Genomic DNA, 9920 nt, shown 5'->3' on the forward strand with positions numbered 1-9920 from the left:
CACCAACCTGAGTTCCCGAGAGGCAGGGCTGAGACGGTTTGAACGATAAAATAAAGAAGTTTGGATCGTAACTCAATGTGTAAAATCAATACCCGTGAGCACCTACCAATATAAATAAACGATCAATAACTAAGTGAATGGGGGAGAAGAGACCCATCTTCCCTACAGAAGAATTCCGTACAATCTATGTAGACCAGCGGTCCCCAACCTTTTTTGGCACCAGGGACTGGTTTCATGGAAGACAGTTTTTCCACGGATGGGGGATGGGGGGATGGCTCAGGCGGTGATGCGAGCGCTGGGGAGCGCTGGGGAGCGGCAGATGAAGCCACACTCACTCGCCCACCGCTCACCTCCTGCTGTGCGGCCCGGTTCCTAACCGGCGCGGACCGGTACTGGTCCGAGGCCCGGGAGTTGGGGACCCCTGATGTACACAGGGCCCCCTCGAGTGGGGCTGGACACGGTGACGCCAGAGTCTGGCAGAGGAGAGGGAAGGAAGCCTGACACTGGGGAGGCCTGGCAGACGCCCCTGACCATGTGACCAAGGCCAGACTCAACGGAGGCAAGTCATGCCCACAGGAGGGGACCCAAAGGCACCTCACCGTGGTCTTCTTTCCAAAACTCAGAACCCAGGCCAGACAAACCCAACCTGAGGGGGCGTCTAGGCAGTGCCCGCCCAGCCCTCCTCAGAAGTGCCAAGGTCAAGGGGGACGAGGAAAGTCTGAGGAACTTTCGCAGCCCAAGGAGCTGTGGGGCTGACGTCATGTGGGATCCTGGCCTGGTCCCAGACAGAGAAGGACATGCAGGAGAGCCAGTGAGATCCGAAGAAACTGGCTCAGTCCACGTCCATGCACCAACCTTGGTTTCTTAGCTGTGACCACAGGGCCCCGGTAATGGACGAGGTTAACCACGGGGGGACTCTCAGCTTTCCTCATAGCTTTTCCAGAAATCTACAACTGTTCCAAAATAAGGAGCCTGCTGGGCGCCCACCGAATGACCGCATCCCTGTGATGCCCCCCCACCGCTTACCATAACCTTGCTGCTGCCCGGGGTAGCTCTGCTGGTTGGGGTACTGCTGCTGGGAGTACGTCTGCTGCTGGGCTGTGCCCTGCTGGTACCCCGCCTGCTGCTGGCTGTACTGTGAGTTTCCTGCAGAGGGAAGGAGACATGAGCTCATTTCCAGAGAGCAATGGCAGCTCCACTGTCCCTCGAGGCATGGGCAGCTTTGGGTTCCCTAGACCGAGTCCACTGCTCCAGTACCTCTTCTTTTCCACAGCAATTCCAATTATTTTATTTTATTGGGTTGGCCAAAAAGCTCCTTCAGTTTTTAAGTAAAAATAAAACATAGTTTTCATTTTCACCAAGAACTTTATAGAACAACGTATTTACCGTTTTGTTCCACTACCTTCTGCCATTTTCCAGGTAACTTCATAATTCCATCTTCCCAAAACTTTTTATCCTTTTGAGCAAAGAACTGTTCCAGGTGCCTTTTACAGTCTTCCAGGGAATTGAAATTTTTTCCATTAAGGGAATTCTGTAAAGACTGAAAAAAAAGGAAATCCAAAGGTACAATGTCTGGTGAACATGGCGGATGAATCAGAACTTCCCAGCCAAGCTGTAACAGTTTTTGCCTGGTCATCAAAGAAACATGCGGTCTTGCGTTATCCTGATGGAAGATGATGCGTTTTCTGTTGACTAATTCTGGATGCTCGTCGAGTGCTGCTTCCAGTTGGTCTAACTGGGAGCAGTACTTGTTGGAATTAATCGTTTGGTTTTCTGGAAGGAGCTCAGAATAGAGGACTCCCTTCCAGTCCCACCATATACACAACATCACCTTCTTTGGATGAAGACCGGCCTTTGGTGTGGTTGGTGGTGGTTCATTTCGCCTGTCCCACGACATCTTGTGTTCCACATTACTGTACGGTATCCACTTTTCACCGCCCGTCACAATTTGTTTTAAAAACGGAACGTTTTGGTTATGTTTAAGTAGAGAATCACAAGAGGAAATACAGTCAAGAAGGTTTTTTTCGCTTAACTCATGTGTGGAACCCAAACATCAAAGCGATTAACGTAACCAAGCTGGTGCAAATGATTTTCAGAGCTCGATGTGGATATTTTGAGTATGTTGGCTATCTCCCGCGTGGTACAACGTTGATTGCTCTCAATTAATGTCTTTTTGTTTTGTTTTGTTTTTTGTTTTTGAGGTACGCGGGCCTCTCACTGTTGTGGTCTCTCCCGTTGCAGAGCACAGGCTCCGGACGTGCAGGCTCAGCGGCCACGGCTCACGGGCCCAGCCGCTCCGCGGCATGTGGGATCCTCCCGGACCAGGGCACGAACCCGCGACCCCTGCATCGGCAGGCGGACTCTCAACCACTGCGCCACCAAGGAAGCCCCTCAATTAACGTCTTGATTTGATCGCTATCAACTTCAACTGGTCTACCCAACCATGGGGCATCATCCAGCGAGAAATCTCCACATGAAACTTCGCAGAGCACTTTTGACACGTTGGATCAGTCACAGCACCTTCTCCATACAATGCACAAATCTTTTTTTGCATTCTGGTTGCGTTTTTACCTTTCTTGAAATAATAAAGCATAATAGGCCAAAAATGTTGCTTTTTTTCCCTTCCATCTTCAATATTAAAATGGCTACACAAAAATTCACCAGTTTTGATTTTTTTTTTTTAAATGCACAGGTATGACAGCTGTCACATACAATCTAACAAAATTGTTTCAAATGAAGTTAAAGACAGCTAAGCGTTACTAGAGCCATCTTACTGGGAAACCGAATGAACTTTTTGGCCAATACAATACTTTCTCTTACTATCTTATAGAAATACAAATATATCACCAAAGTGAAGAGACTAATGCAATTAAGACAAAGACCAATACCAGTGTTGTAGGTAAACTGTGTCCCCCAAAAGAGCTGTTGAGGTCCTGACCCCAGAAACCTGTGGCCTTATTTGGAAATAGGGTCTTTGCAGATGTAATTAGTTAAAGGGAGGTCATACAAGGTTAGGGTGGGCCCTAATCCAGTGACTGATGTCCTTATAAGAAAAAGGAGATCTGGACACAGACACAGGGAAAGGCCGTATGACCCCCACAGTTCAAAGGGACCCCAGAAGTTTGGGGACACCCTCGTTTTATTGGCAAACATGCAAGCCAGGGTTCCAGCTCAGACCTGTAATGTGTTTTCCTGGGACATTATGAATGAAAAGAGGCAGGTGTTTGCCTTTATGTCCTGCATCTATATGTGGGTACAGAGTCCCAGAGATGTTTTAGCTTCACTTACTTTTTCTTTTCCCAGAGAAAATGGCTTAATTCTCATTTTCAAAACTCTAACTAGCCAGCCAGCACCCGTGCTAAAAGCCTCATTTTGGAAGAAAGCTCATGGTAAGAAAATAACGTGGGAGAGCAGTAAACGTATTACCAAATAATTACCAACAGTTAAGAGGGAGTATTGGGGACTTCCCTGGTGGTGCAGGGGTTAAGAATCCACCTGCCAATGCAGGGGACACGGGTTCGAGCCCTGGTCGGGGAAGATCCCACATGCCGCGGGGCAACTAAGCCCGTGCACCACAACTACTGAGCCTGCGCTCTAGAGCCCGCGAGCCACAACTGCTGAGCCCACGTGCTGCAACTACTGAAGCCTGCGTGCCTAGAGCCCGTGCTCCGCAACAGGAGAGGCCACCACAGTGAGAAGCCCGCGCACCGCAACGAAGAGTAGCCCCCACTCGCCGCAACTAGAGAAAGCCCGCGCACAGCAAAGACCCAATACAGCCAAAAATAAATACATAAAATAAATAAATTTTTTAAAAAAGGAGTATTGACAATCATTTAAAAATCTTTCTATACGTGTAATGGAAAAGAACCTAAAAAAAGAATATATATATATACGTGTGTGTGTGTGTATAACTGAATCACTTTGCTGTACAGCTGAAACACAACGTTGTAAATCAACTATATTTAAATGAAACTTTAAAAATAAATAAAAATCTTGCTATGAAGTCTTCCTAATGCAGGTCTTAAGAGTTTTAGATTGGTGTAGAGACTAAATTCCATTCTGTTTTCAAAACACCTTTATAAGAAGACCAATTTAAGTTTAGTTTCATCGTTTTCTTCAAAACCACAGTGTCTGGCCTTTAACCGCAGAGTGTGGGTCTTCCTCTGCATGAGACCCCGTCCTCTAGCAGGAGCAGGTGGGGCGAGAGGACCCAGGGTGTTTACCCCCTGTGGCGCCAGACAGCCTGGAAAGGAGGGCTGCTTGTGGTTTTCTTGTTCTTGTCTTTGTTTTTAGTTAATTAAGTTTTTTATAGATTTTTTTCATTTTTAAAATTTTTATTTCATTGTTTATTTATTTATTTTTGCCTGCGTTGGGTCCTCGTTGCTGCGCGTGGGCTTTCTCTAGTGGCGGCAAACAGGGGCTACTCTTCGTTGTGGTGCGCGGGCTTCTAACTGCGGTGGTTTCCCTTGTTGCGAAGCACGGGCTCCAGGCACATGGGCTTCAGTAGTTGTGGCTCACGGGCTCTAGAGCGCAGGCTCAGTAGTTGTGGCACGCAGCCTCAGTAGTTTTGGCACATGGGCACAGCAGTAGCGGCGCGTGGGCTCTAGATCGCAGGCTTAGTAGTTGTGGCGCACGGGCTTAGTTGCTCCGCAGCATGTGGGATCTTCCCGGACCAGGGCTCGAACCTGTGTCCCCACGGACTCTTACCCACTGCACCAACCAGGGAAGTCCAGTAAAATGTAAGTATTTTAAAACTGGGATCCTGATAACGTACATTTTAAAATAACAGCTTTATTGAGAGCGAATTCACGTAGAAAGGCTTAAAACCGCATAAGGAAGTTCAATTTCCAGCTGCGCAGAACAATGAAGGAACACACGCTCTACAGCGCAGGAGCTCTTCTCCAAGGTGGGCTCTGAGGATTCTGCTGGGCTTTCTGATTGGTCACCATCTAAGGAAACACCTTGACAGCTGCTCCCTCCTCACAACCATGACCGGTCCCAGCAACAATGGCCGATGGGACGGCCGATGGCCAAGGAGGCGTCAGTGACCAGTGGAGACCCAGGTTCACTGTCTTCGTGAGAAATGCATCGGAGAAATTCATCAGAGACTTGGCCGGTTTTCTCCAGGGTTTCAGAGTTTTGGGGTCAGTCTGCATATTCTCATGTCTTACAGCCCCTTTTCTCTTTCTAGGATAACGGGTAAAGGAGCTAATTCACAGCAGCAGCCGCCGTGGCCTAGACACAGCAGGTGTGCAGGGGGTGAGAAGCCGACGCAACTCTCACGCACCCAGAAAAACCTTCTCTTGACCCGGGGCCAAATCCCAGTAGAAGATGGACCTATATGGACAACTCTGAAAGAAGAGAGGCAGGACTTCTTTGAACAAGCCTGAGCAATTCTCAGGAGGGTTTCGTGGGAGCAGCAGAGCTGGGGAGCCCAGACTGCTCTCCCTAGAACAGCCTGGGACAGCGACAGCGGCTCCAGGGCCTTCCCTCCACCACCGGCCGGTACAACGACTTCTCTTGTTTTTCCTCTCCTTTTCATTTGTTTCTATCTTTAAGAATCTTGCAACATTCTGTGACATGGCCGTGAAAAAAGGAACCACTTATTTGTGAAAGAGGCTGGTGTTGTCATTAAACGTGGCAGGAACGTGGCCGTAGAACAGCCAGAGGCGCTAATGCACAAGGGTGACCGACCCGTCTATACAACCTTGTCGCCAAGCAAGGATGAGCCTCAGGGACCCGCGTGGCAGCCATTTGGGGCGGAGCCGTCCCCACCATCCCCAACGCCCGATCACAGTCACTGTCGCCATCGGGAGAAACGCCCCAAACAGCAGTGCTGCAACCCCAGGACTGGGGGGTGTGGGCGGGTCTGGGGGGCCACAGGGTTAGTGCTTTGATTTTCAGTAAGTTTGACTTCTAAATGGGCGATTCAGAAATAAAAAAACAAACCAAGTCCGTCTTCAACAGGTCTGGGGAGGAAGGCCCCCTCCCCCGCCCGGCCTCATCATCTCCATTGCTGTCCCAGGTATTTCTCCAGAGGCTGTCTGTGCTGTGTGTGCTCTTAGCGCCCTTTGTTTCACGCAGCAGGTGGCACCCGGACACCCTGGTCCTGTACACCTGGCATGACCCGGGGGAACATGCCACAGAAGCGCCCTGGACGTGTCACAGCAGACACTGGCTCTGTCCAGCCCTTGCTCCTGCAAACCTCACAGACAGGAAATGCCATCGGGACTTCCAGGTTTCCTCTGCAGTGGCCCCGACAGCAACAGTGTCCTGCTCGGCTGGGTCGGCCATGCCTCGGCCCCTTCCTGACACTGGTCCTCTCATTCCGGGGACCCCACAGGGCTCCTGCCAGATATCACCTCCTGTGCACAACCCCAGGACCAGCCACCCGTGCCCCTCGAGGTTCCCCATCCCGCTGGGGGACAAATCTAATTACTAGAAAGTTCCTTCTGTTGGCTTCAAGCGACCCCCTTATTGCTCCCACCCAACATCCTGCCCTTCTCAGGGCCGCAGGCCACTTATGTGCCCAGCCCTCTCAAAGCAAACTACCCCCCCGCACCTCCCACCCTAAACAAGACCCGGCAGGCCACCGGCTGCAGTATGGCCGGTACCATGTTTACACGTGCAGGGGTCATTAACAAGGTGGAACAAAATGCTTCCAGATCCAGGAGGAAACTGTGTCATGTGCCACACTTGCCTTAAAAGAAGTCACTGAATGTTTTAGCAAACTCATCAATTATGAAAGACAATCGTACGTAACCCAAAGCGAGGGTACAGAACTCTGCACTTCAGACTTCAACGAGCTTCTCCTGGGGAGCAGCACGCGAGGCAGGCGGGGACCCCTCCCGCGGAGGAGGCTGAGCCCCGCTTTCCTGGAGGGGGAGGGGAGCAGGAGTTGAGGAGGGGAAGTGGGGAGTTAGTGTTTATTGGGGACAGAGTGTCAGGTTGGGGAGGCGAGAAGGCTCTGAGATGATGTGGTGATGATGGTGGTCGCACAACAGTGTGAATGTGCTTAGTGCCGCTGAACCGTGCACTTAAAAATGGTTAAAATGGTAAATTTTATGTTTTTTACAACTTAAAAAAGTCACCCCAAAAGTCACATTTTCGAGTCACCTGTTCTGTACATAGCATCTGTCTTTTCCCCAAAAGTCACATTTTCGAGTCACCTGTTCTGTACATATCATCTGTCTTTTCCTCTCCGGACCCCTGGCAGCCTTGTCATTGTCCCCAGTCCGGATGTCCAGACCAAGGCCCAGGACCACGCCACGCTGTGAGCTTAATGGCTCCTCTCCTCTTGGGGTCCCTGGGGTGGCGCGAAGTCCCCACACCCGAGAACCGTGTGAGAACCAACTACGCCTGTTTCTTCCCAAATCCGTGTTTGGTGACGTCACCTTGGCGGCTTTATCGGCGCCTGGCCCCCATCTCCATACGCCCCACGCCCGTCGGGCCCGGAACCTGAGGCCCGGCCACCTTACCGCCCTCGTAGTAGTGCTGCGTGGACTCCTCAAACGACCGGTCGTAGCTCTGCTCCGTGTAGGACGCCGGCTGGTAGGCATAATCGCCATGTCCTGCAAGCAAATGGGGTGCCCTGCAGTCAGCAGAGGCCCCGGCTGCCCAGACCCAGGAGAGACCACGTGAACTCAGCCGTCGGGTCAGGAGACCCTGGCGCTGGGCGCGGTCCGGTTTCCCTAGATGGAACCCATGGGGGCACTTCCTGCCGTCTGGCAGCCGCAGTTCCCTTACTTTAAAGTGCAGATGGCCACCTGCTCCTCGGGGCAGTGTGAGGATCAACAAGCCACGATTTACAGAGTGTACTCGGTGCCCGATGCGTGACACGCACGTGGACATCAGCTCTTAATGTCGCTACATGGTCACCATCCCCCCCCGCTGGCTCCCTTCGGAGTGCGTGACACCTCGTGAGGCCCGGCCACCATTCCACAGAGGGGTCACGGCTTGCCCTTTCCCGGTCTTGGCCACCTCCCCAGCACCAGACATGCTCACGCACCCTGCCTGGGGGGTCCTCCCCAAATCCCACCCGTCCTCTGCGGCCATGTTAAACGCCACCTCCACAAACCCTGGGGCCATTTGAAGATGCCTGAAAGGTGACATGGAAAAGGAAAATAAGCTGCAGAAGTTGTAACTGAGCAGCTGGGAGGGGAGTGTTACGAGACAGACAGTCGGCTCACGTTTGTCACCTTCCTGAAAGCATATCACAATGAGCTCGCGTCCATCCTCAGGACGTTTATGTCCATCCAGAGGACTGCGCACCCAGCCCCAGGGGGGCCAGTGCTGGAAGCTTCTCTCAGCAGAGACCAGCCACCCACCCCCAAAGGGGACTCTGGGTGCTTTGCTGGCGGATGTCGGGGGCTCTGGGGTCTGAATTGGGAACGACCAGCGAGCAGCGGATGGAAGCCACTGCAGCCTCACCGTCAGGGTAGTACTGCTGGCTCATGGGCTCCGAGGCGGCCTGGCCGTGGCCGTACTGCTCGCCGCTGTAGTACTCCTCCTGGCCCAGGTACTGCTGGGACGAGCCTAGGGGACAGCGCCGGACGTCACCTCCCCAACGGCCCCCAATCAGAGGACACTCCACCAGGCCCACCCAGGGCACACGGGGAGGCCTGCCCCGCGCACGGCACACGCCGCCCCTCCCCCACCGGTTCCCTGCACCGGGGGCGGGGCCTCACCTTGCTGGGAGGGCCGGTAGGGTGCCATGGGCCGCTGCCCCATCATGCCGCCTGCCTGCCCGCTCTGGCCCATCATGGCCATGGACTGGCCCTGGTAGTGCTGGCTTCCGCCCTGCGCCGCGCTGTAGTGGGACGAGGCTGCCTGCTGGTGCAGCATGGACACTGGGGGACACGACAGACCCCGTGTAACCCAAGAAGCTCCCGGGCAGCACCCCGCAGACCCGCCTGAGCCCTCCTCCCGGGCTGGGCCTGTGCAGCTCTGCCCCGCGAGGCCACGCCACTCTTCCTGCCAACGCGCCTTTGGGCAACTCATAAAATGTGAAATGCCGGCCCCCACGCCCCTAAGTCCCCAAGGCTGGTCCCAGAGGAGCCTATCGCCTCGCCCTCCCCCGAGATTCAGGTCTTGAAGGCTCCGGTCCCGAAGGCTCCGGTGGGGGCCCCGCCTGCCTGTCCTTTCCTGCCACCCCTGCTTGGGACCCTCCAGGGCAGCACCGTCCAGCACAGGGGACGTGAGCCACGTCAGAGAATGAGAAGAAACGGGAAATCTATTTCAGTGACATTTTATTTGACTCAATATATCCAAACTAGATTGCCTTCGATACGCAATCAACGTAGCGAGAGCTAAGGACATATTTCACATCCTCTTTTCTGTTCTAAGCCTTTGAACCCCGGAGCGTCTGACTCTCATGGGACACCCTGGTTGGGACCTGACGCTTCCCAAGTGCTCAAGGCCCCGCAGCCCTACCTGCCCCTCAGCCTCCCACTCCTGTGCACTGGCTGCCACCCAGCCCTCCCAGCGGGGCGGCTGCTGCCCCTCCTCAGAGCCTCCCCGAAGCCACCCAGCCCCCCGCCCTCACCCCTTGGGAGCTTCCGGAGGAGGGTGGCCCTGGGGACCACGCTGGCCTGCGCTGGAGGGGAGCGGGCTCTCTACGGACGGTACCTGGGGTGGACTGCATGTTGATGTTGGCCCGGGACACATAGCTGCTGATGGCGCCCTGGCCCTGCAGGGGGATGCTCTGCGAGGCCGGTCCCGAGTGGCTGTAGCCGGGCCCCGAGCCGTGGCCGCTGCCGGACATGCTCATGGAGGTGGTGGGCAGTGTGCTCTGCGCCGTCTGCTGCAGGGTCACGTGGTTCGGACCTGCCAGGGCGGGGGTTGGGGGTGCGCTGAAACCCACCAAAGACCACCTCTGACGGCAGCCCTGGCCTCGCGCTAGGGCCCCCCCCCCGCCCCCC

The 9920-nt window shown here is 54.0% G+C and overlaps 1 protein-coding gene across 1 annotated transcript in view; it reads right to left on the bottom strand.

Moving 5' to 3' along the window:
• The window catches only part of SS18L1 (SS18L1 subunit of BAF chromatin remodeling complex), a 29164-nt gene that overhangs the window by 4572 nt on the left and 14672 nt on the right, over positions 1–9920 (bottom strand). The window contains exons 5-9 of the mRNA XM_007462263.1: positions 9628–9825; positions 8688–8849; positions 8431–8535; positions 7479–7571; positions 1027–1146 (exon numbers count right to left, since the gene is read on the bottom strand). Coding sequence (XP_007462325.1) covers positions 1027–1146; positions 7479–7571; positions 8431–8535; positions 8688–8849; positions 9628–9825 — 678 coding nt within the window. The remainder of the gene's footprint in view (positions 1–1026; positions 1147–7478; positions 7572–8430; positions 8536–8687; positions 8850–9627; positions 9826–9920) is intronic.

The sequence above is a fragment of the Lipotes vexillifer genome, unplaced genomic scaffold, assembly GCF_000442215.2.
Source record: "Lipotes vexillifer unplaced genomic scaffold, Lipotes_vexillifer_v1.1 scaffold1798, whole genome shotgun sequence".
Classification (NCBI taxonomy): Eukaryota; Metazoa; Chordata; class Mammalia; order Artiodactyla; family Lipotidae; genus Lipotes; species Lipotes vexillifer.